The 27,432-nt window shown below is 36.6% G+C and overlaps 1 protein-coding gene across 1 annotated transcript in view; it reads right to left on the bottom strand.

The window, feature by feature from the left end:
• Positions 1-27,432, bottom strand: part of IGSF9 (immunoglobulin superfamily member 9) — a 1,174,198-nt gene that overhangs the window by 461,547 nt on the left and 685,219 nt on the right. Inside the window, exon 4 of the mRNA XM_044059432.1 lies at positions 25,960-26,103. Coding sequence (XP_043915367.1) covers positions 25,960-26,103 — 144 coding nt within the window. The remainder of the gene's footprint in view (positions 1-25,959; positions 26,104-27,432) is intronic.

Here is a 27,432-nt window from a genome sequence, read left to right as displayed (position 1 = left end):
CACATTCCTATTCAAGCCTTCCTCCATGCCAGTGGAAGCGCTATCAGAGGTTAAAATATTGTTTGTAGAAACATCATCAGTTAATATATTAGTAATGTTTGCATCATTATTGCTACTACTTTTACTTTTTGTACTACATACTTCAACCTCTCTTGGAACAGTATTGTGTGATATCACATTAGGTGTAACAGTTCTGGGCCAAGTAAAGACATGACCATTTTTGAAATCAGTAACGTCCCTCTCAATTTTTGTTTTCTTTTGATTAGTTAACCTCCTCTCATATAACAAAACATTGTCCATTAATCTATCCAATCCCAAAGTCTTTTTGGATGTTTGGTACTTTACATTGATATGTCTATACATCTCAGTCACTTTTTCTTTGATTAACTCCTCCTCAGGTCTGTGATAATCAATGAGGAGTCTCATGTAATTATAACTCAGTTCCATATTTAACTTCTGCCATTTTAATAATAGTTCAGGGTAATGGTTACCTGTAGTAGGCATCTTAAGGACTCGAAGCCCTCTCGGTATAATCCGTTTTTGCAGACACGCTTCAAAATGCTGCCGTTGCAGCTGTAATTTCTTTAATTTTAAAAGTTCAATCTCGAGCTGTTCCAAATCATCCGCCAGCCTTAACAAATCATCAGCGTTATCTTTCTCAGATTCACGCTCCTCATTTGGCTCAAAAAACAACAGGGCATTTTCAGTACCTGATATGCAGTCAGTAAATCTTCCCAGCATCCGTTCGGTAATACCAGTGGCATCCGGTACATATGCTAGCTCTATTTCATCACCTCCGTTCGTGCAAGCCATATCCTCCGTGTGGAAACAATAAATGTAAGACCAAATCAGCAACAGAGGCTCCACCGGAAGAACAGCGATCCGTAGTTAAAATAAAAGCTCCAAACAGTCACGAAAGGAACGCTGCGGCTTGCAGGCAGTGGATGACTGCCTTATACTAAAATATTTAAAATATTTCAAAGAACGAACCACATGTACGACAAATGAAGCACCAATTCTGGCACAATAAGTAACCTGTTGGTTACATAAATGAACTTCAAAACAAGAAAAGCCACCAACTCAAAAGGTGGATAGAAGCTTCCTTTATTCAGTGAGCGCTTTCACCCCAAGCGGGTTTCTTCAGACTGTACAAAAAACTAATGGCAGCACAGCCCATATATACCTTAAGTGATCAGCTGACTAATAATTCAATTAAAAACATTATTCTTAAAAACAAATCTAAAACATGAGAGAAAGGATTAGGGAGCATGTTTATTGCATGAGGGTAGGTGATGAAAAGAACGCTCTAGCCAAACACCATAAAGCTAAAGGTCCTGCCCATACCTTCAGTTTTCTTGTTATACAGGCAATAGATCCCAATTCTAGAGGTGGTGATCTAGAGAATCTTACACTGGAAATGGAAACCAAGTGGATCATCAGATGTAAGGCAGATTTTTTGCCTGGGCTCAATGATAAAATTAGCCTACAACCTTTTCTCAAGAAGAGAAGGCTGAGAAAGGTGATGAAATAAGATGGCCCTTTGTGAGGTAGTACATTGTTCAGTAATGCTGTTCCATAAAAATGTTGTATATTAGTAGAACAGCCTTTTATTTCTAATTTTTTAGTGATGCTTATATTGATTGTACTCATACATATACACATTAATGCATTTTTCTATGTAATACAGCACCATCTAGTGGTTATGTGGTAAATGTTTATGATGAGTTGAATTGTTTGATTATATATTTTTTATATATTTTTAAGCTCCTTTGCACATTTTGATGCATCATATTTAGTATATTTATTGTATAAAAGCTGCTACAAATTGTTATGTTTTAGAATTGTTCATGTTTTAGATTTGTTTTAAGAATAATGTTTTTAATTGAATTATTAGTCAGCTGATCACTTAAGGTATATATGGGCTGTGCTGCCATTAGTTTTTTGTACAGTCTGAAGAAACCCGCTTGGGGTGAAAGCGCTCACTGAATAAAGGAAGCTTCTATCCACCTTTTGAGTTGGTGGCTTTTCTTGTTTTGAAGTTCATTTATGTAACCAACAGGTTACTTATTGTGCCAGAATTGGTGCTTCATTTGTCGTACATGTGGTTCGTTCTTTGAAATATTTTAGTATAAGGCAGTCATCCACTGCCTGCAAGCCGCAGCGTTCCTTTCGTGACTGTTTGGAGTTGTTGTATATGCTTGCTCAGGCATATGCCAAAAGGAGCATTGTACTCAATGGTGGGTCTGACTAGGTCTGTGTAAAGTGGTACTATAACTTCCTTGGTTCTGGACGCCATATCCATACTAATAAGTTGGGCATCATAGAATGTTTTTCTTACTAACTTGGCTATGTGTTGGCCAAATGCCAGATTATGGTATACATATGTTCCCAGATCCACAGCTACTGGGTCAACTCTTAGGAGTGTCTTATCGATGGAGTAATTAACCTGGGTGGACTTTTTTCACAAAAGGCAATATGATATCTTGGCATTGAGGTTCAATCCAAGGCTTTGGCACCAGTCATCTGTCTGTGTTAGACCCTTTGCAGGATGTTAGTGTCATGGGGGGAATTTACAATAGCTCCCAATTTGTAGTCATCTACAAACTTGGTGAGCCAGAGGCCCTTGACAGTAATTTTGACCTCTGAGAAGTAGGTGCCAAACAGGAGTGGCCCAGCACTGAGCCTTGAGGTACTACTCTGGTGACCGGTCTCTTGGTGGAGATGGTCTCACAAGTCCTGACTGCTTGGGTTCAATCTGTGAGCCAGCTGGCAATCCAGTGAGTTATGTGGGGAGCTGTTCCTATTTCGGTGAGTTTGTCAACAATACTTGAATGGGACCCTGCACAGTCAAGTGCGACCCTGCATCAAATACCCTAGCCAGGTCTAGGTAGGTGCTATGCACCATTTTCTCATCATCCATTGCCTTGGTGACCCTCTCAAAGAAGTCTACCAGTTTAAGAGGGCATGACCTTCCTTTGACAAAACCAAATTGGGATGGATCCAGTGTCTGCAGATTGCCAATGCCTTTGTTGATCATTTCAGCGATAATTAATTTCATGGCTTTGTATATTAGACTAGTCAGACTGATGGATCTGTAGTTTCTGGGATCAGATGATGGTCCACCCTTATAAATAGGCATCACCAGTAAAGTCCTCCATTCACATAGCCAGTTTTGAAACTGTACGTGAAAAGTGACTTTACGGCCCTGATAGGTCATGTTTCAAGCTTTTTAGGGGGCAACCCCAGAAATTGTCTGGGTCCACTGAGACTGTGTTTTTGGCCTTATCAAGTGCTGTCATGACCTGCTAGTTGAGGGGGTTACACCAGTAGGGATTTCATGAGAGAAAGCAGGGGTAGTGTGCGGGTAAAGGTCAGCTGAATTTGTCAGCCAGCAGATTCACTATGACACTTTGCTCAGTGAAGGTGGTACCACTGACCACCAGTTCAGCACACTGTTGTGTGTTACGTTTAAGGTTTCAGACATAACTGTGGAATGCCTTGTGGTTGCCTCTAGTCTGAGAGGCCATCTTGACTTCGTAATTGGCCTTCTTGCATTTAATTAGTCTTTTTAGTTTCCTGTTTAGTTTAATTAGTGACCTCTTGTCTTTTCATTTTATTTATTCATTTAAGATTGCTTTACCGAGAAAATCTGACTTGGAATGAAGACAATTTTCAGCAGAGGCCTGGGGAGAAACACTCAAGATGCATGTCATTGTAATGTGGGATGAAAATGGAGCACCCAGACAAAACCCACATGAATGCAAGGAGGACATGCAGATTCCACACAGAAGGCACCCCAGCTGGGATTTGAACCAGAGAACCTTTTGTTGTGAGGTGACAACGCTACCGCTGCACCATTGCACCATCATTTTGAGAGTTGTTCCTTCTGATTTTGGGCATGACTTTTTTTCCTTTTGTTACATACCTGTTAAGGTTAGGATTCCACCAATGTGGTTTTGTTTTGGGCTTACTTCTGGTAGGTGCAGCAGCCTTTATGCAGCCATTTACATGGTTGTATAGGGTCTCTGTGAACAATTCCTCACAGTTTGTTGTGAACTCTGGGAGGGGCACTGAACTTTGACAAACTGGACTGTGCCTAAAATTGGTCTATTGTGATTAGTTTACTTCCCTGATAAACAAACTTAAATAAAATAAAATAAACAGAACATATACACAAAAGAAAAATGAAATATTCAGACTTATGAAAGGGCTACTGGAAACTTATTTAGATAGGTACATACCACTGGTGGAAAACCTAAGGCTCATAACATGAAAAACATGATGCTAACTAGAATAGCCCATACCCCCCCCCCCAAAAAAAAAAAGAAAAACTAGATCAGCTAAGCAATGTAAGAATAATAAAGGGAAAGAGTTCAAAAGCTTCCTTTATTATAGGTGTCAGGATGGAATGACCCAAACTCATTCTTCCTCTCAACAGCTGCACAGTTACCATAGGGATCATTCTAGGACCCCTGCTATTCGACATATTCATGTAGAATAATAATAATAACACAATAACAGAAGATACTAGCATTATCTGATATGCAGAAAACTCATCTGCACAGATGATACTCTTAACTGACTTTAAATAAAAACATTAAGAATTCATTAAACCTGACCGACGGCTACTAGATTCCCACGTTATACTTAGTGCAAAGAAAACTAAGGTAATGACTTAAACACTAACTAGTAACACAATTTCAGCATAAAATCCATAAATAAAGCTGTAATTGAACAGGTAAACCAAAATGTTAGGTTCTATCCTGGAAAATTATAGTAGCTAAAGCTACCCCAAAAGTTGGCATGTTTTATTAAGCAAAGATAAACCTATCACTTCAAACATAGCTTCTAAATGCACTAACACCCCTAGTCCTAACAATGTTGTATGGAGCTCCCTTAAAAAACATTCAAAAAAGCCAGATGCACAGACTTGAGTGATATTACAATAAAATAGCAAATAATTTTGATGTACTCTTAAAAAAACAATGGTTAGAAGTTCAACATATATAGCTTAAAGCTTCTTGCAGTATATTAAACAAACTATCTAAATACCCTGTAATTAGTACTGCCAGAAAGTTCTAACCCTCTAAGAAACCTTTGTTCACAAATGTATAAACTAATTCTCACCACAGAATCAGTACCACTATGGAGAGTCTGTATACTCAGTACATGTAGCAAAACTGTGGAACTCGCTCTTGCCAGATCTCAGATCAGAAACAAATGCAACACCCATAATAAAAGAAAATAAAGATCCCACATATTGTGCTTCTTATAGACTAATGTCAATTCTCAATAATGATTATAAAATTTTCGTCTATCTTTGTCAATAGAATTAAAAAATCTTTAACTCATGTTATAAATGAAGATCAAGTAGACTTTATACTTAAAAGACATTCTTATGACAATATCCAAATAATCCTAACTCTTATAGACATACTTAACAGAGATAAACAAAAAGCTCTCATAGTCACATTGCATATTGAAAAACTCTTTGATACATTGAACTGGGATTGCTTATATAAAGCTTTGGAACTATTTGAATTCCCCATTTCCTTTATTACAATGATAAAAAATATATACAAAAATTATCTAGCATATATAAAACTCTGTCCATTCACCTCAGAAGCTTCAGCAATAACCAAAGGTACAAAACAAAGTTGCCCAAAGTCCCCTATTTTATATGCAATAGCTATGGAATTATTTGCTTCCTCAATCCGCACCAGTTCAAAAATAAAAGGCATACACATTTATAATCAATTTAATTCCAAAATTATGCTATTTGCACACAATATATTTCTTACTTTATCTGTATCAAAAGACTCCCTACAAGAATTAGATATCCAAATAGAGAAATTCTATACAGTCTCAGGCCTTCATTTTAATAAAACTAAATCCAGTTATATGATCTTGAATAAGAAAAAAGATTTACCATCATTTTCTAATCATATAATAGGGATACAAGTCCCCTCTATAAATTATTTGGGAATTACTCTATGTGAAAACCAAGAAAAAACATTAACTACAAATTATGGAAAGATCATAAACAATAAAACATCTCCTATAGCTAAATGGAACAGAATTTATATGAAATTTGAAGATAGATTACAATTAATAAAAATGATACTCCTTCCAAAAATTCTTTATATCGCTAAAGCCATTCCTATGCTTCCTAACAAACAAATTCTAAAAGAAATAAATACAATTTTACTAAAATTTCTCTGGTATCCTAACAGAAATAAAATTGCTTTTATCCATCACATCAGACCCTGCGATAAAGCTGATATTAACTTTCCAGATATTGAGACAATTGGGTTAACCCAAATTATTCTTCTAATTGGAAAACTCGTCATACCACTATTTTTGTAAAAAAATAATATAACCAAAAATGTAATGTTAAGTAATCAAAAACAATATCCTATGGCACATTCGTTTTGCTAACTTTCAATATAATAGATCAAAAGGCATCAAACTATATAAACTTCATTTATGACTCTTTTAGAAAATTTATAAATTTAAATCCAGAAATAAAATTATGGATAGAACTGCTATTTCCATTTGTCTATATGAAAAACTTTATTAACAAAATGTATAAAAATAACTTCAGTCATTGGGAAACAAATAATTGTATATGCTGGCAACATTGTATAACTAAGACTGGATGCAGTATGAAACAAACCAAGCAATGCTGATACTGAACACGTGTTTAATAAAACAAAGCTTTCAGGTCAAACAAACCCTTCATCAGTGTATAAAATACTAATACATACTAACCATTTTTATATACTATCAAAAATCACACAGCCATTAACTATTCAATTAAACAATCAATCCTAGCTAAAAATGATAGTTGCAGAAGCACAGAACTCTATTTCAAACACATTTTTTTTTATACCTTAGTACAGGTTTTAAAGAAACAGTCTGATTTAAAAGTGGTAATACATCAGCACAAAGGCGTATTATCCATTGATATTCCTTCATCTCAAGCTTATTGTTAAGATCTCCCCCTCGTATATCCTTACATACTCTATCTTTCAGCCTAAAAGAGAATTTATGTGCATTTCCAGATGTACTGATATGCTTAGCCAAGGAATTAGTATCGATATTTCTTCTTATTTCTTCAGAAAGAATAACTGAGCACCATTCAGAAATAAGAAGAAATATTGACACTAATTCCTTGGTTAAGCATATCAGTACATATGGAAATGCACATAAACTCTCTTTTAGGTTGATAGATTATGTGAGGATATACAAGGGAGAGATCTTAACAATGAGCTTGAAATGAAGGAATATCAATGGATAATACACCTTTGTACTGATGTATTACCAGGTTTAAATCAGACTGTTCATTTAAAACCTGTACTAAGGTATAAACAGATGTGTTTGAAATATAGTTCTGTGCTTCTGCAACTATTGTTTTTAACTAGGATTGATTGCTTAATTGAATAATCATTGTCTGTGTGATTTTTGATAGTACATAAAAAATGGTTAGTATATGTTAACATTTTATACACTGATGAAGGGTTTGTTTGACCTGAAAGCTTTGTTTTTTTAAACATCTGTTCAGTATCAGCATTGCTTGGTTTGTTTCATACTGCATCCAGTCTTGGTTTTATGAACTAAGCTTTGTTCTGCAACTGTTTGGCTTTTTGAACATTGTATAATCAACCAGAAAGTATTAGATATTCAGCATATGTTTAGTTCATATGATATATTGCCTAATGATTGGCTAATACTTCAAAGTGTACTTTCACACACTCAAGATCTATGCAGAATAATTAATAATTCCGTGTTTAAAATAAGTCCCAATCTAACAAATGTATTATTTGAAATTATTTACAACAAAAATAATTGGTCAAATTTAACCTCAAAACTTTAATTAATTATAAAGCCACAATTTACCAAAATTTTTGGAATTATTTGACAAAATGACACACAATTAATTTGTCAATGGATACTAAAAACAAATTATTATACTCCATAGATTTAACTTCCACCTCACAATTCTGGAAGATAAACACATGGAAATTTCCGTACAGATCATACCTTACTCCTAGCAAATTAGCACTATTTAATTCCAGCAAAGATGTTATTTGTTGGAGATGTTTGCAAAAATGTGACAATGTGACGCAAACTGGTTTCATATGTTATATAACTGTACAAAACTCTTAAAATACTGGGAAGAAATAAAGTACAGTTGTGTACACTTACCATAAATGTAGATGTTTGAGTGTATACTGTTGCAGTCATTGCATTTGGGTAATCTGCTGGCAGGTTGCCTTCAGTCGGCCTGAATTCCAAAGTCTTGGTCAGTTGCTGTCTCCTCTTCCATGACGTCAGGTCGTCAGGGGTATAAAACATGCAGCCGACACCATTTTCTTTAGTTTTTCTTGCTCCCAATGTCAGGTGCCCCCAAAAAGGTAGCAATATATATATATATATATATATATATATATATATATATATATATATATATATGTATGTATATAAAGACATGCATCAATATAAACTTTACCTTCATCTACAAGCAAATACACCACATAGGTTGTAGAAGATAGTGAAGGAAAGATAAACTTCAGAATAAAAGGGGGATGGCGGGAGGGTAACCTGAACTGCAACAGTGAATACACTCAAACATCTACATTTATGGTAAGTGTATACAACTGCACTATGTTCTTCATGTTTCACTGTTGCAGTCATTACATTTGGGTAGAATCCCAAAGCTATGGTTGGGAGGCTGAAGCTAAACAGCATTAGGTGCGGCTATAAGGCCCTGCAGCACTGCAGTGGCAAAGCCTGCCCTGGACTTAGAGTAGAGAGGCAAATGGTAATGCTTTGTAAAGGTGTGAACAGAACTCCAAGTAGCAGTTTCTAGAATGTCTTTGGTTGGTACTCCTCTGAGAAAGGCTGCTGAAGTAGCAGCAGCTCTGGTGGAAAGAGATCTAATGCCCTTGGGCACAGGTTTACCATGGTGTAAGTAGCAGAAACGGATGTAGTGGCTTATCCACTTTGAAATTGTCTGCTTTGAAATAGCCTATCCTTCTGATCCTGCAGCATATGACACTAGTAATTGCTCAGTTTTCTTTAGAGCTTTAGTCCTGCTCAAGTAGAATCTTAGCTGTCTGTGTACGTCCAAGGAATGCAGAATTCTCTCCCCTTTGTTCTGCGGATTTGGATAAAAAGTTGGCAGATGAATTGTGTGGTTAAGAGCCACACTGGAAACCACCTTAGGCATAAAAGTAGGATTTGTCCTCAGTAAAACCCTGTCCGGGTAAAATATGATAAAAGGCTCTACAGCCATGAGGGCCTGTAGCTCTGAAACTCTTCTTGCTGAAGTAATTGCTAGTAGCAGAGCTGTCTTCCATGATAAGAACTTTATATCAGTGGTAGCAGCTGGTTCAAATGGAGGCAGGGTGAGCTTTTCCAACACATAATTGAGGTCCCATGCAGGTAATGGTGATCTTCTAGGGGGCCTTACACTTTTGGCTCCTCTAAGATACTGCTTTAGTAAAGGATGATAAAACATTAGTGGCTCTGTGTTGTAATGACCTGAAATGGCAGAGGCATGGATTTTGATGAGAAAGATAGGCCTTTGTCAAGCATCTCAGTTAGGTATTGTAATATCTGAGGAATATTTGGTTCTGCTGTATCAGTTCCTTGTGCTTGATTCCAGGCACAGAATCTCTTCCACTTGTAAGCATAAGATTTTCTAGTACTAGGCCTTCTGGCTTCTAAAATGACATCCATCACAGCTTTACTGAGAGGTGTTGTTTGCATGATTGCATGATTAAAAAAATAAATCCAATGAGCCAGCAAACTGTGACCTAGAAACTTGGTTTATTGTAGAAACATGAAAAACAACAAATCTGTGTCAGATAAATGGAGAAGAGCAATAGTCATCTACCTGGAAAAAACAGGTCCAACAAATATAAATATGTACTAAGTTACTGTTTGACAATAAAAAAAGAATATGCATTAGAAAATGTGCAGTGATATAAAGGCCAACAGGTTTTGTCATTCTCCCAAATTATAAAGTTGCAAGTATATAAAAGAAATCAAGTAATCTCCATGGTAACCTCAAAGTCTCAAAACAACACACTAAACAAGTATAGTGGGTCCAAAAAACAAAACAGTGTAAGAAACTTCTCTGTGTGGAAGATTTTCAGCCCATATATCTTTAGTTAATCACTGTATATTAATCAGATAAGACATGTAGCACTCTAGTTTTGTTTTACATGGATCACCTGTCTGTGTACTTAAAGGATTTTTGACTGGAAACAGACTGCCTGCCTTGCTTGGATTACTTTTGAATACATAGTAATTCCATACAATTACATATTTTTTATTTTTTTTTTTACTTAAGATGAGTTTGAGTTCGCTACTTCTACTACTTTTGTCTGATCTGATTAATATACAGTGATTAACTAGAGATATATGAACTGAAAATCTTCCATACAGAGAAGTTTCTTACACTGTTTTATATAAAAGAAATCAGATCACCATGATACTTCAGATGCAGAGTGGCAAAGGTCAGTTTGCGCAGTTTGTGTGATAGCTGAAAATGTAATGTAGATGTTTGTACAGAGCAAGATGTAAGCAGATAAGTCAGTAAACTATGAGAACATATCTAATTAATGTAGTACGTTAGTCATGGGAAGACATATGTGAGCCTTCACCATATGTGCTTTGGCAGGGTAAAATGTCAGGAAAAGGTATTATTAATCAGGCTAAGACTTTAATACCACTTTGTTCATGTAAATACCTGTTCCAAAGGGGACGACCATGCTTATTCTGTGATTACCTTTAATGGTTAGCTTGGAACAGTGCTTTGTTAAAGTGAGTGGGCTAATGACAAAATCAGATATAGCTGTACACCCATATATTTGTAACAAAACTGCAGAAGTCCTACAGCATATGTAATATGATCTAACCAGGAAGATCCTAGCAAAACTGAAACATAATTGCAAATATATCTTTAAACCTCCCTTTATCAAACAACATAAAGAAACTTGCAAAATTTCCCTGAAATAAAGCATTTCAGTATCAATACACAAGTATTCAACATTGCAGCTGGCTAACAAACTAGATTCCATCATATAGGTAGGTGTTCCTCTCCCATTTGGGCTCAGCAGTGCAGCTGTAGTGGATACACTAGCTTTGAGGTGAAACACTCAGCAAAACGTTTCACATGCATTTACCACATATGTACATACCAAATAAGATTAAAATCATTGATCACAAATTACTGTTTTATTATTTCAAAACAACAACCAATAACAAGCTAGGCATGCATTACAAATGTAAATCATATTCAACGGAGGCCTCAGACTTACACATCTGACAAATACTGCTTCTTCCCACCTGCCTCTGGTACAACTAAGCAATGCTCCCAAAACTTACCTACACATATTGGAAATAATTAATAACAAAGCTGCCAAATTTGCAGCAAACAAACAAAACAGAACACACTGTTGCATAGCTCTTCAAAAAAATGGTCAGAACTATATTGTATACTGAAATTGAATCATTTTAAACTTACCCACAAAATTTTATATAAACTTGGTATATGTCAATATTTATCTACTATAATGGATAAATATATCCCAACCAAAAACATCAGATCACAAACTCAAAACTAATCTAAATCCAGATCTAAACAGATAAATCCAACCAATACTATGATCACACAATGATCACACAATCTGTTCTTGCACAGTCAAACTATGGAACTCTATCCTCCTTGACATTAGAAATAACACTAGCAATCAACATAATTTCACCACAGTGGTGTAGCGGTTAGCATTGTCGCTTCACAGAAAGAGGTTCTTACATACGATTCTTGGCTGGAGCGCCTTGTGTGTGGTGTCTGCATGTCCTCCTCACAGTCGTATGACGTTTAAAGACATGCAGCTAGGTGCGTGCGTGAATGGGTGTGCTTTCTTTGAAGGTTGGGCATCAGGCTGGCAACTTGGCACCGTAAAGTCCATTGTCATTCATTAGTGGACTGGAGTTCTGCTGTGGCGACCCCTAACCGGGAAAAGCTGAAGGACATAATCAACATAATTTCACTCACAAATTAAATAATTACCTTACCTCAAAAAACAGTCATGTCTGTGCACCAAATACTAATATAATAACATCTTTTTGCATTCCTTCTCACATCTAACAAAATCTAACTAATTTTCTTGTTTTGTATATCAACAAACAACATAGCACTCAGAAAAAACACTCAAAAATTTTTTAATGAATGAGGCACACTCCAAAAACACCATGCAAACTTAGTTTCCCTCCTCAAAAAAAGGAGCTTCTTCAATGCAGTTATTGTTTAGTGCTTTTCTGTCTTGGCAATGTGTTATTTAAATCATTGTTGACATATACACCTAGTTATGTGTCTCAGTGGTTATGTACTGAATTGTTGGATTTTATACAGATAGATATATGAGCATCAGTTTTGCCTTCGAGTGTCTTACTTTTAGTTTATAAGAAAGAAATTTGTTGTTACATATATATATATATATATATATATATATATATATATATGTGTGTGTGTGTATGTGTGTGTGTGTAGATATATATATATATATATATATATATATATATATATATATGGATCTAAGACATTTGCTCCAAATCCATAATAAACGAACATACTTTAACGAAAGCATTTTTATCGAAAAAGCACTTTCGTTAAAGTGTGTTACAAAAAAAATAAATAAAACACTATATTTACATTTTAGCACCTGCACCCCCCACACCCCCATACTTTAATATTCTCCCTCCAAGACCGCACTACAGTGGGGAAAAGGGAAATTTCCCTTACCCCGCACTATAGTACAGCCTCAGCAACAGGCATACTTACGCGAACGTGGTTCTTCGGTGAAAAGCACTTTCACATAAGTATGCCCAGCCATTTGGGTTTTGGTCGTTTGCACACTCGAGCAAATGACCTAGATCCATAAATATATATATATATATATATATATATATATATGTATAGATCCATATATATATATATATATATATATATATATATATATATATATATATACCTACACACACACACACACACACATATATATATATATATATATATATATATATATATATATATACATATATATATATATATATATATATATATATATATATATATATATATGGGTCTACTTTAAATAACCGAACCGACACTTCACCGACACACAAAACACCAACCCCAAATAACCGAAAACACACAACACCGACAACTCACAAAACCGAACACCATTACACCGACACAAAAAACGTAAACTACACATTACACACAATGACATATCCACTAACCTTAACCCAAACCCTAACCCTAAGGTCCGACACTACCGCACACTTACCCTACCCGCACCCTAACCCTAACTCACTTAACCCACCCCTAAACCTAAAGACTGTCACTATCGCACACTTAACCTACCTGCACCCTAACCCTAACTCACTTAACCCACCCTAAAACATAAAGCCCGTCACTATCGCACACTCACCCTACCCGCACTCTAAACCTAACTCACTTAACCCGTCCCTAAACTACAGTCCGTCACTATCACACACTCACCTTACCTGAACCCTAACTCTGACACTACCGCACACTCACCTTTCCCACACCCTAACCCAAAATCCCTCAATATCTCACAATTACCTGACCGCTCCTAAATCCGTCACTATTGCACACTTACCGAGTCACGCTCACACGTTGCCCTTGTCGGTCTTTCGGCTGTCGGCAAATCACCTTTTCGATCAACTTGCTTTTTGGTCCTTTCGTCTAGGTCTTCTGCGTGTCGGTGAAGTGTCGGTTCGGTTATTTAAAGTAGACCCATATATATATATATATATATATATATATATATATATATATATATATAATGTGCACATACTTTTTTTTACTATTTATCTTCTCTATCCTATATATTGGTCTGTCTCCTTATGTCTACATTTATACTTTACTAAACTCTCTGCAACTAGGCTGGAAATAAAGTTGAAATATTGCAGTCTCTGTCTGCACATATTAATCACACCTATCATTTCATTGTTTCCTTTATGTTGTTTTGTTGCTGACAGTTGAGGTCGTCTTCCTAGGCCTCCACTGAAAATAGTCATTTGTTTAATCAGTTTATCCCAATTATCAAATAAAATAATTAAACAAATACAACAAAAGAAACAAAGTCACACACCAGATATTTGAGGACAAGCATTTTAAAAGCGTAATAATGATAAATGTGCACTGACAAATTTGCTGCAAATACATTGTGAATAAATATCTCTTTGCACCAGATGTAGCCTTTAGTGAACAAAACAGGGTGAAATAAAAACTGATAGAAGAAAGTACAAAGCAGCAGAGAATGTGATGAGAAATCACACTGTAATGCAGACATAGCTGCAATGAACCTGAATTACTTTAGCATCTGATGCATAAGAATATATACAATAAAATATTTAAGAAATCAAATATTACCTTGACACAGTACCTGAGCATCTAATGACTTGCTTCAGTCATGACTTTTAATTTATCAGTTTGCCACAAACATATGTTTTTTTGTGCCTTTTATTATTTTTCTAATTATAACTCTTCTGCCAAGTCATGCATTTAAAAAGTACACGTTTAGTTTCTTTTCCTCTTTCCATTATGCTGTTTCAAAGCAAAATACACTCTCCAGTTATGGCACTTAATGCTGTGTGCATACAATTCTTCACCAGAAAGTGCTGGACTGAAGTAAGTAAACATGACTTCCCTATCTCCTGCATGAGAGAGGTAACACTGCCTGCTTATTGCCACAGTCCCCCCCCCCTTTAAAATGTATCTTGAACCATCTGACTGACAGTCAGGGATTCATCAGTCTATTACACAGAAGCTGGCACATGTATTCTATTTTTGATTGTACATAATCAAAATACTTGGTTCATTTTATTAGTTAAATGAATTATCCACAATTTGCAGTATTTGGGCAAATTGAAATTCAGATAAAATACTACTGATTGGTAAAATTGCATGTATAGCTTTATTTATGCATCTATTTATCTCTACCTATGTACTTTCAGTAAACATACATGCTCTGTAGAAGCATACAAAAGCAACAGCCTATATATAATGACACTACAAAAACGTATCTAACTGAGGTAGAGAATGTAAACTTTATATACTGGGAGTACTTTCATAAGTTCCTTATCCCATCTCCCAGACAGATCACAAGGGCTTGTCTTGCTTATAAATACTCATTGTGGTGAGCTTATGGGAAATATCTTACTAAACTTAGGCATGTTACAAACCTTCATCTCAAGATGACATACTATTTGAAATTTATATCCCACATGGGGCTACAGCTTCTCATTTAAAACAAATTACTTATTGTAAGGCTGTGGTGGTGGTGCTGCAGTAGCGTTGTCGCCTCACAGTAAGACGTTGTCCTTTTCGATTCTCAGCTAGAGCATCTTCTGTGTGGAGACATGCGTGAATGGGTGTACCTTCATTGAAGGTTGTGCGTCAGGGCTGGCAACTCGGCATGTAAAAATCTACTGCCAATTATTAGCGGACCAGAGTTCCACTGTGGTGACCCCTAACAGGGAAAAGCCGAAAGACACAAACAAACTTAATCTTATTGTGGATAACAAAAGTTAGCATTCCTAGTTTAATTTCAGAACTTGCTAATAAATTTGGGCTCTGCTTTACCAACTTTTGGTATCATAATACTGCCATTTTTCTAAATGCTGCACTGATAGGTATTACATTATAAGTGTTAACACCAAGTTGTACCATACACATGCAACTACTCCTGATTATCTTTACGGGCAGTACACCTGTAGCCACTCCCAGTTATCTTTACAGGTCTAAACATTGTCTTTGTTTACATGCTTCCCTGGCATAGGAAGACAGTCAAAAAGGATATGTGTTAGTTGATGTGACCTTTGACATAAAGCATTATGTTCCTTAATTGTATTTAAGGTAAAAAATAATGTAATGAAAGCCTATTGTTATAAGTCAGCCTAGGGAACGGCTATTAGTGCTATGGCGTAATGTTGCAGGCACAGATCTTTGGACAATGCAGTAATTTTAGGCAATCATAGTGTTGCCACCCCAAGAGAAGACAAATTTAGTTTGTCACTCAGCAAGATGTAGACGCCAATAAAACAGGAAATGTACTTTTCTAACCTGGAAGTGGTAATTGTCAGTGAGTTTGGAAATTTTCCTGTATTTTTTTTTTACAAGGGTAAAAAAAGGTGATATGTTGACTCAGTTATTTCAGAGAGCCTATGGCTTCTTTGGCCTGTTGCATGCCTTACGACATGGATGCTGTTCCCTGATGTTGACTTCACCTTTGTTAACTATTTAGAAGGGGATAGTTATGCACTTTCTTGTTTCTGCAGCCTACACCATATTTCATATTGGGGAATAACATTTGAGATCTGGCTGCAGGAGAATATTAGAAATGTTAAACATGATAATTTGGATAGCCCTGTTTTGGCATCCAAAATGCTGATCAAGCTACTAATTTAATGGTAACTGAGTTCTGACACATTCAGCAACATACCAGTGGCTGTAGATCTTCTCTCTTATAAAGAAATATTTTTATTTTAAAACTCAGTACAATCATGCTCTCTGGCTTAAATATTCTATGTAATTGCAAAGAACTCATTGTTAATTGAATAACTGCTTTGTTGTAATTAGCTTGCTTTAATGGTATTCCATTAATATACTGTGTTTTATTAGGTCTTTATCCATCTTGGAAGGCTCATAGCTGAGGCACCAGGAGAAATAAAATTCAGTTTCCTGAACTCCAGGTTATTTCATGATTTTTAATGCATTTATTTGTCTTAATTTATATTTTTAATTTCCACTGCTAGACTTTGAAAGGTAAGTCACAAGCTGAAAAACTGCAAGTGCTGGTTATGCATCTGGGTTATAGGTATCAAGCAAGCTCATATGATCCTTCTAAAGAAAATAATAGTCTCAGACCATCATTGTAAGTTGGAGCTCAGTATAATCCATCAGCTATGTTATGCTATTTCTTTCATTTATTTATCTGTTAAGTTATTTATTTGTTTACTTGTTTATTTATATTGTGATTTTAAAGATCAGTGTTACAAGATCAGAAACCAAATGAATCCCTAAGAATAAAAAGCAACTTACCAAAGCAACACAAACTTATTGAAAAAATAAATAAAATGATATTTTGTGTAGGGTTCTTCTGTGCTTCACACCCTTACACAAATATAATACTTCCTGGGTTACACAACTGCAGAGAAAGGTCAAAGGTCACCTACAACAGTCACCTTGTTTGCAATACTGCAGAGAAACTGAACTGCAAACCACAGTTCAAACATTTGAAAAACATTACACCAGGTGTAGCCTTTGCACCAGAAACATCCACCCTAATCTGACAAATAAATAAAGATAAAGTGAATGGTCGTTTCTAGTAAATGGCATTACATATTTCTTCAAATGCCATTTGATTTTTTAGCTGTAATGGAATTCAGTGAGACAGTTACTGATGGAATGGAATGGGATGATATTATTATTCAGAGGATGGCACTTGTAATTCCATATCCCTATAATTCAAAGGATGGCACCTACATTTCCATATTCTTATAATTCAAAGGATGGCACCCACATTTCCATATCCTTATAATTCAAAGGATGGCAACTACTGTTCCATATCCCTACAATTCGAAGGACGTCACCCAGATTTCCATATCCCTACAATTCAAAGGATGGCATCCACATTTCCTTTTCCATCACATCTGGAGTCAGTGTTTATAGTGCTCAGAGCACTTTTTTGTAATCATCTGAGAGACAGAATGTGAAAAAGACATCTCCATCTGATCAAAACAACAAGTTCTTCTCCAGTGGAGAAGGTGGGGTAAAATACAAGAGAACAATTATTTCAGGACTTAATTCCTCCCTGTTTTGAGATCTGATGAAGGAATATGTAGCTAAAGGAACAGATTTCTTGGACAGTGCCAATTTCACTTACTTAGTACCAGTGCAGTCTGAACCTACATTCATGCGGCTTGCAATTGAAATGTCGGCACTTGAAATGCCAATTGTCAACAAGCTGAAAAAAAAAAGACTGAAAACACAGGAGAAGAGTGAATCTCAAAAATGTCTCTTCTCCTTAAAACTTCTTAAAACTTCATTTTGATGGGGGAGCAAGACCCCCCACATCCCCATATGGAGGTGAAGATCTCCACCCTCCCAAACTCATACACACCAGCTCCTAGATCACCAAACCATGGAGAAAAGGGAACATCCTGAGAAATGGCATCTTGGACTTAGTATATGCAAGTCCAGTCTTTCATCCATTCAGTCTCCATATTTTGGGACTCACTTTACTGGATCCCAATATTTCAAATGGTTACCAGTGGACAGGCTTCTTACCCATGTAGGCTCAAACTGCATTCCCTGACTGAAAAGACATTAGTCCAAACTTATGGCATCTACAAGAAGTATACCCATCCCTTTAACTATGTCAGTTACTGGCAGATGTAGGAAAGCATTAGAAGTCTTCTGTCATTCATCAGACTAGAAACACTGATGCAATCATCATTTACCATCCCATGACTGGTATGGTGTACTTTTGTCTGAAAGCACTTTCATGGGGTCCTTCCAACTGCTAGCAAGGTCCTAAAGTTACAAAGAATATGTCAATTGTATCAACACTGCTTATTATGTACATGATTCCACATTCTCCCGATTTGTCCTCAGCTGGGGACCCTTTGGGATCCAGTAAGTTGGTGAAAAGGGGTGGGGTACAGTCTCTGTCCTAACTAAGCTTACTTTGCCTCCCCCCTTAGTTGTCCCTACATAACTATGAAAAGAGCTTTAGGTTGTTCCTGCTATCAATGAGAATGTTAACTGGGCCCCCATCATCATCAAGGTTTGATTCATGAAGATCTTAGCAAAGACATGCTGATATTGAATTAACTCCAGTTCTGAAAAAAAACTCTCAAGCAGAGTTGGCTGCATGGGTCTGTCGATATTAGAGGAATTGTGAAATAACCTACATAATTATATACCATTTGGATTCAGATCTGCTCTGGGAAATGGCCTCCGAGTAAAAAAAAATGCAAATTTGTTAAAAAATGTTCTGTTTTTATAACACAAAAAGAGCCATGAATGTTGACTGCCCAATTCTGTCTTTTGATTTTACAACCCTTCATACCACCCTTGGTTTATTTTTACTTAAAGTTAAAATAAATGAGGAATTATTTTGTTGCTCTTAACTGAGTGTAATTTACTTACATTGTAAAGTGTCATTAACATTTAAAAACTTAATAAACAGCTAAAAATCAGAAAAAAAGATCAACAGTTATGGGCAACAATCACGTTCTGAATAATAATTTTAAGTGAGGTGTCAGCCCCCTACAGTTATTTGTCTAACAAGGATCTTTTTAGTTGCTTTTTAAACCTGTATTCAGTTAACATTCCTACAAAAATGGTTAAACACTTTTTCTTATTTGATTTCCCATTACCAAACCAGTTTCGTCAAAAGATCATCTTACTGATCTACCTTACCCAATATACTGATTCAGCAGCTACTGACCTAGCATGTCAAAATGAGGTCTGTGGGTATCCTTTAAATATGCACCAAGCAGATCATTCCCTCAAAACACAACATGCTTTATTTATGATTGTTCACCATCTTCATATATATTACTCTACAATGGTCATGTACCTCATCCAGCTCAGGTTATCATTAAATAGACACATGCACCTTCTATCAATAAGCCTTATAAACAGCACTTTGTCTTTTTTATCATCAGATCAATATTCTACTAGTAAATCACAGTATCAGTCCTAAGCCATTGGTTCTGACATGTACTTGGGCAACCTTCTCTTCCTTCTAATCATTTTCACTGCTTTCATTAGTGCGGATAGACGTGAGTAAGACGATGTTACAGTTCAAACGTTCCATTTCATCATATGTCAGAAGTTTTTTCTTATTTTACTATACGTTTCCTCCTCCATTCTTTTATAACACTTCCCCCTCTCCTGATCATAATGTCCCTTAAGCATTCATCGACAGCACACTTTATGATAAACGTCATTCACTTTCACACTGAATGCACCAGTGATATCCACATAAACAAACCCATGTTTAATACACATACCCCTTTCATAATATAATCTCAGTCATAAACTTTAGTGCTGACACTGCAAGTCAATAATTAATGCTGCTTGCAGTCAGGTGCTAATTATTTATCTTTGTTTCTTTCCTACTTTTAGCTGCTTGTCATGTAAGCTTTAAAGAACAACTTGATAAAATTCTGATAACTATAATTCGTCACAGAAGTTTTTAAGGATCTAAGCACATTTACTGATCTACTCTCAGACAGACATTAACCTGAAAAAGAACTGTCCATAACATAGCTTCCAACAGTTAACACAAACGATTAAGACTGTCAGCTGTTAATGAGCTGCTTCATATAGTACACGGTTTGATTCCCTCAGCTTCTATTTGTTTACTGTGTGAATCTAAAAAAGTCACTTAACCTAGTCCTTGACTGCTCTGAACCAAGCAGGAAATTGGGGTAGACTCGTCAATTGTTTCTTGGACCAGATGCCTAGTAACTAGCTGTTTGATTCTTGAAAAGACTCCCTTTCTCCATACAACTTGAATCAAAATAGAAATCATATGTCTTTATTCACACTACTGGTTCTGATAAAAAAGATACCACTAAAGGTGATCCAGGCAGGAAACATGACAGTGCACAACACGATAATCCACTTCATGTTATTATAAACCCTACCACCACCTTAAAACAAACAAAATACATCAGAAGACTGAAGTAATATGGCATTCTGATTGACATTTGTGATTTGGAGGAAGCTGCACTGGGAATTTATGTTTTAAATGCACATAGATTGAAAATCACAAAATGATCATAAAGAAAAGACCTTTATCTCAAAGAAATCTGTCAATTAAAAAAGGATATTTGAAATCTGATCCAAATTCACCTTAAGTAGTGGGAAACAACTCACTGTAGAACAGTTTTCCAGACATAAAATTATACACATTTAACCATATTATCGGCAAAACAGATCATGAGCTATAGAAACCTAAAGAAATTCACTACACCAGCATTTTGTGGAAAGCAAACTACAGCTGAACAAATATGACCAGGTGCAGTATTACTGCTTGCAAATGATGAATGTGTAATTATGCACTTCATGCATACAAAGATGTTAGTGATAGAATGGGCTTTGAATGTAAAATCTACAAACACATAGAACCTTTTTTACTTTACAGCTACCCATTGTCTTTTACATAAAGCAAACAGAATCAATGTATTTAACTCTTTTAAACCTTTTCTACACCATTTAGGACAAATTAAGACTATCACCATATCTAAACTGTATTTTTATTTATTTATTTATTTATTTATATTTGTTGACCGGGAGTGTCCGACTGGACGTAGGTCCATTTTCAGCAGAGGCCCGAGGAGAAAAGTTCCACAGTTAAAACAAACAGACAGTAGTTACATTGGATTACACAGCGGTTAACAATTTACATAGCAATTACTTACAACATATTTACAGATGAAGAACATAGTACATTAGTAGACAACTAGAATTTATCTGTGAAGTACATAACATTAACAAATGTTACAATAAGAAGTTCCTGCTGTATAATAAGTACTAGGCTTATGAGCATCTGAGCTTTCTATAATCAAGGTAGTTAGTGGAGTGGAAAGAAAGGTAGTGGTTGGATGGGGTTGGTGATATTAGAGTGGGAGTTGCAAGGGCATAGCCAGCATGTTTTTAGGTGTGCTTTTAGTAAAGTTTTAAAGTGGGTGCATGTTGGTATGGAGGTAATTGTGGGTGGGAGGGAGTTCCATAATTTGGCTATGGCGCAAGAGTATAGTGCTTCACCAGCAGAGTTATTGGCTTTAGTGATCTGCAAGTGATTTTTGTTGCCTGATCTTAGTGGTCTGGTGGTGCGATAGGGTTGGAGTAGATTCTGGAGGGATGGGACATTTAGTGGATGGTTTACTAGTTTGTGGGTGAGTGAGAGTTGATACCATTGAAGGAGGTGAGGGAGTTTAAGCCAGCCCAGTTCAGCAAGTGAGAGACAGTGGTGACTACGGTAGGATGCCCCTGTGGCAAATTTGGCGATTTAGTTGTAGCAGGTCTCTAGCTTGTTTAGATCACATTGCCTTAGATTGGTATATATTGGAGAGGCATAAAGTAGGGTGGAGATAAGGTGGGAATTTGCTATTGAAATCTTTGCAGCTTTGGTGAGAAGTTGCTTATTTCTGTACAACACTCCCAGTTTTTTGTGGACTTTTTTTATGGTCAAGGTTATGTGAATGTCAAATTTTAGTTTATTGTCTATTTCCACTCCTAGCAATTTGGTGTGTTCAGTTGGGTATATAGTGGTGTTATCTTTTGCTGTGATGTTAAAGTGAGAGTTGTTTTGAGTATGTTTGGTGGGTTGGAAGATGAGTAGTTTAGTTTTGTTTGGGTTGAGTATTAATTGGGCATCGAATAACCAAGTTTCAACAGAGGAAAAGGCTTCCTGTGTGACTTTTTGCAGTTTGGGTAGGGACTGGGCTGAGCAGATGATGGTTGAGTCATCTGCATATTGTATGAGTGTGCCATGTTTGGTGGCAGAGGCTAGATTATTGGTAAAAACAGAGAAGAGTAGGGGTCCAAGGATGGATCCTTGGGGAATCCCTATGGAGACAGGTAGTTGGGGAGATATGTCATTCTGCCATGCAATGGATTGTTGGCGGTCAGACAGGTAACTCTGAAACCAGTTGGTGACTGATTGTGAGAAGGATAGGTTATTGAGGACAGAGATAAGTTGTTTGTGTGGGACCATGTCAAGTGCTGTAGATAGGTCTAGAAAAGTAGCAGGGGAGAGATAGCCATTGTTTTTATGCTGAAGGATAGTGTTAGTAAAGGAGAGTAAGGCAGTGGTGGTGCTATGGTTTGGTCGGAAACCATGCTGAGTATTGGAAAGGAGGTTGTTAGTAAGGAGGTAGTCTGAGACCTGAGAGTGTATGCATCTCTCTAGTATTTTAGAGAGTGGAGAGAGAATAGCTATGGGGCGGTAAATTGTAAATGACTGATGATCCAAGCAGCTACAGTTATTTATTTTTATTTACATTTTGTTTAACAAGTTAGTCCCATTAGGCCAATGGCCTTCTTTGGAGAGAACCAAAGTGGTATTCATACCGACCAGGGGAAATTTAGCCAGGGCACCTGGGCAATGCTTTGCTTTTCAGCAATTTCCATGGAATCTTTTACATCCACCTGAGCTATTACCAAAAGCAGACAGGACATTGGTTTAACATCTCATCCAAAGGGCTGCACTTTAATGTCACTAATGTAAACTGAATCTAAGCACTTGGTATGGGAATAGAACTCTGAGCATATTTAATAGTAATATGTAATCAGCAAGACAATGCAATGGAAAAATACAGATGCCACTTTAAATATTAAAAAAAAAGTAAGTAAAAAGTGAAGTTGTTGAAGAAGACTCACCACAACCAAAGATGACTGAGTAACAGAATCATTACTGCAGTGAAATTTATTACAGATGCGATTAGCTACAGGCAGGTGAGAGCTCTGGTCTGACTTCAAAAACACTTAGATGTGGTGGTCTCCTTCTCACACTGAGGATGACAGCAGGAAGATTGCATTTTAAAAGGAAGAAATGTGTCACCATCTTTTTTTTTTTTTTTTTTGGAGTAAGTCACCAACAACAAATATATCTGGATCCTCTCTGTTAACCCATCCAAGGGATCCTAAATGCATTGTGTGGAACCTACCACTTATAAGATCTAAAAAGCTAACATCCGGTATGAGTCCTACAAACTAATCTGTACACAAGCTAAAGGTATTCAGAAGCTATACGAGAAGGGCATTATCTATATCGTCTCTGAGAAAAAGATATGGGAAATAAAACCAGAAAATGTGTTGATAGGACTTGGGGAGATGGATGTTGGACTGCTGTAATGATCTTATTATCCAGACACTTAAAGTTACAGTGAGTATCTTCAAAAACTGTACTATGCTCATCATAAAGGACTCTTGCTGTAGATAGCACTGTATTCATGAGGGAATACAAAAGCAGCAGGAAAAGGGATCTGATTTAGTGAAGAGAGGTATCATCCAACATGTCACTGAGAATTGCAAAGGCAAAAAAAGCAGCTCTGCTTCTAAACTACTTATTTACATTATAATGAGGAAAGAAGATCTGAAGAAAGATGTGGGTGACTGCCTCACAGATGCTCTATGAAGATCCTTTCTTAAAGAAAGGTGTAGTCCAAGCAACTTCCCTAACAGAGTAGGCTCTGACCTGACCCTCTGAAGCTTCCAAATGGCAGTTATAACAGTAAATGGTGCAGCTTGCTAACCACTTAAAAGTTTGTTTTGATACTTTTCTGCTCTACTTATCTGGCAAGAAGACGGCAAACAGTTAGGCTCAAAAACTTTAGTTCACTGATGTAATATGTAAATGCCCTATGCACATGCATGGTGTGTGAAATTCTCTCTCCCACCTTTATACCAGTTGTTAGGATAGAAAACATCCAGTTGAATAGTCTGATTTAAGGAAAACTTCAAGAACAATTTGAGCATGAAAGAAGGATTGGTTTTAAGAGCCACTCTGTCCTTATGGAAGACTAAGCAAGCTTTCATTTGCCATTTCCACTGGTAGAGCAGCTGGTCACTAAGAAAAGGGTGTTTCATGAAAGGAACGTAAATGCATTAGAGCTGGGAGGATGGTAAACAGGAAAGGTCAGCTTATAATGAGAAAATTCAAGTGCTCCTCCTAGTTGGTCTTAGATGGAAGTTGAAGCTTGATGGCTGCAAAGCAAAGTTATGGGTGATCTATTGGGAGTCATTTAAAGCTGGAAGGCAGATGATCTTTAGAGACAAAGACTAATATGGACTAGATAGCTTTTAAATATATTATAAGGTACAATGCATAGAATGTGAGGCAACAGCTTCATGCCTGTTGGCTTATTAGGCACATAAATATATCATCTGACTAGAAATGTGGCTAGCATGTAAGAGACCTTGACAGTCATTAATTCAAGTAAGAATCCACAGAAAATCTGTTTAAAATTATGTACATTACAAATGTATGTGTGTGCAAATACAAACAATGATTTAAGATGCTATAAGATCTTATACTTGTTTGGCCCAGTCATTAAAAGAAAATAATAAAAAAGCAAGATCCTGCTAGTCATCAGTTTTTAAACATAACTTTATTTGTTGAGTAAATAATCAGGACCTTATTCAGCTGTGACCCAAGACAATGATGACAAATGTAGATGGAATGTGTTCTTGGACAATTACTGTAGTTAAACAACTGGCACATTTTTTTAAAATAAATCAGAGCACATGGAGAAAATACATATAAACACGAGGAGAACATATAAGCTCCACATAACGAGTAACCAGACATCATAAATGAAACTCAGTCCTTGGAGATGTGAGGCATAAACCTCATTAACTGAGCTGCTATTAGTCCATTAGGAGATAAATTGGTGACTTAATTTTGGATTAGTAATATACAGCTTTGCTCATAAAACTAACTTCAGACCTCAAAATATAGTGACCATAGCTGAGCTTCTGATCCAGGTCTTCTGCATGTGACAGACAACATAAAAATGCAGAAAACGAATAGCAATGTGTTGTGCTGGTAGATCAGTGAGAAAACACCATCAGAAAAAAACACCATTGTTTTTGTTTTTCACTCAGAAATCTTGGCAACACAAAGCCCTTACTAGTATCCAGCTGCCAGAGGAAAGTGCTGACAGGACAAGTATAATATTACATTAACCCTTAAGCAAGCAAGGCAGACCAGTATGTAAAGACAAAGCAAATGGACAATTTTAAATATGTATGATTACACAGTAAGATAGCACATGCCTTAGTATGGCCAGTGTTTGTCAATCAACTTGAGCTTTACAAACCATAATACTTACAGTTAACAGTAAGATGGATCCAGGTACCATTTTGGAAGTCATCCTGACGGTCCAAGAAAAGGACTCTACATTCGTACCAACCCTGATCTTCAGGCCGCAGCTGGTCTATGTAGAGTGAGGCTCCCTGCTGAATTCGGACTCGTCCTGTTAGAAATATAAAAAGCATTGTAAGAATCTGTACAAGTAAACTTTCTGCGATTTTTGAATAAGGAGTGCTAACTGAAAGGTACAAAGTTTGACAAAAATGTCTTATTAATTCTGCCACAGACCTGGGTGGACGTATATGAATTCTATTAACAAGAGTAAACAAGAGTGTACATAAGCTATGAAATAAATTCAAACACTTATTCTGATAAAGGAAAGCAACTGTTTACATACAGATGTGTTCAGGCAGAGATATATCACTGCAGGGTCTATATTAGAACACCGAACATTCAAAATGTTGAGTATTCTAATATCGAACCCTACCAATCGAAAATACCAAACATCGAACATTCAGAATAGTGAATTTTTTTCCTAGAGAAAAAAATTGCTGTTCCAAAACACATACACACAACACAAGCACACCAAACAAACAGCAATCCATACACATACACCTAAACTCTTACACCTAAACCTACACTAAACTATACACACACCACTATCTATCCACTTACCTTAACCCAAACCCTAACCCTAAGGTCCGTCACTATCGCACACTCACCTCACTCGCGCCCTAACCCTAACTCACCTAACCCGCCCTAACCTTCATGTTCACACAATCGCACACCAATCTAACCCACGCCCTAACCCTAACTAACCTAACCTGCCCTAACCCTCATGTCCACACAATCGCACACATACCTAACCCGCACTCAATTGCACACTTACCTGAACCCGACCCGTAACTTTCCACCAGAGCTCTGAAAATACCAAAGCAACAGAAACAGACAACCAAATTCTTTCCCTAAGAGAGGATTCGGTTTTCTGTTTCTTCGATACGGGTCGATATTAGAACACTCAACCTTTTAAATGTTCGGTGTTCTAATATAGAACCATCACTGCATATGTAAGTGTGTCACATTAGCCCTCTTCTCCCTGGAAAATATGTACAAACCCCACCTTTCACACCCTAAATGTTTGTACTCATAACAGTGTTTTAAGTCTGTTCAGTTATCAAACTAGCTGCAGTTTTAACAGTTACTACAGAGTTAAATAAGGTTTAGCAATCCACTAAAGAAATATAGCATGCAATCCCTTCTTAAAGTGTTCCTTAGTTTGTTGCAGAACTATAGAAAGCAAGTGGTCTCCGACCCTAACAAGACAAATGAAAACATCTATTACAGTATTACTAAGAGAATGCATGGTCAGGCTTTGGTTATGACTAACAGATGTAACACACAGTAATCGAGAGAGTGTGTGCGTGCGTGTGTGTGTGTGTGTGTGTGTGTGTGTGTGTGTGTGTGTGTGTGCGTGTGTGTCTGTGTGTGTGCG

The sequence above is a fragment of the Protopterus annectens genome, chromosome 17.part0 (assembly GCF_019279795.1).
Source record: "Protopterus annectens isolate FY-2018-M chromosome 17.part0, PAN1.0, whole genome shotgun sequence".
Classification (NCBI taxonomy): domain Eukaryota; kingdom Metazoa; phylum Chordata; order Ceratodontiformes; family Protopteridae; genus Protopterus; species Protopterus annectens.
This window is presented reverse-complemented; position numbering and strand designations above follow the sequence as displayed.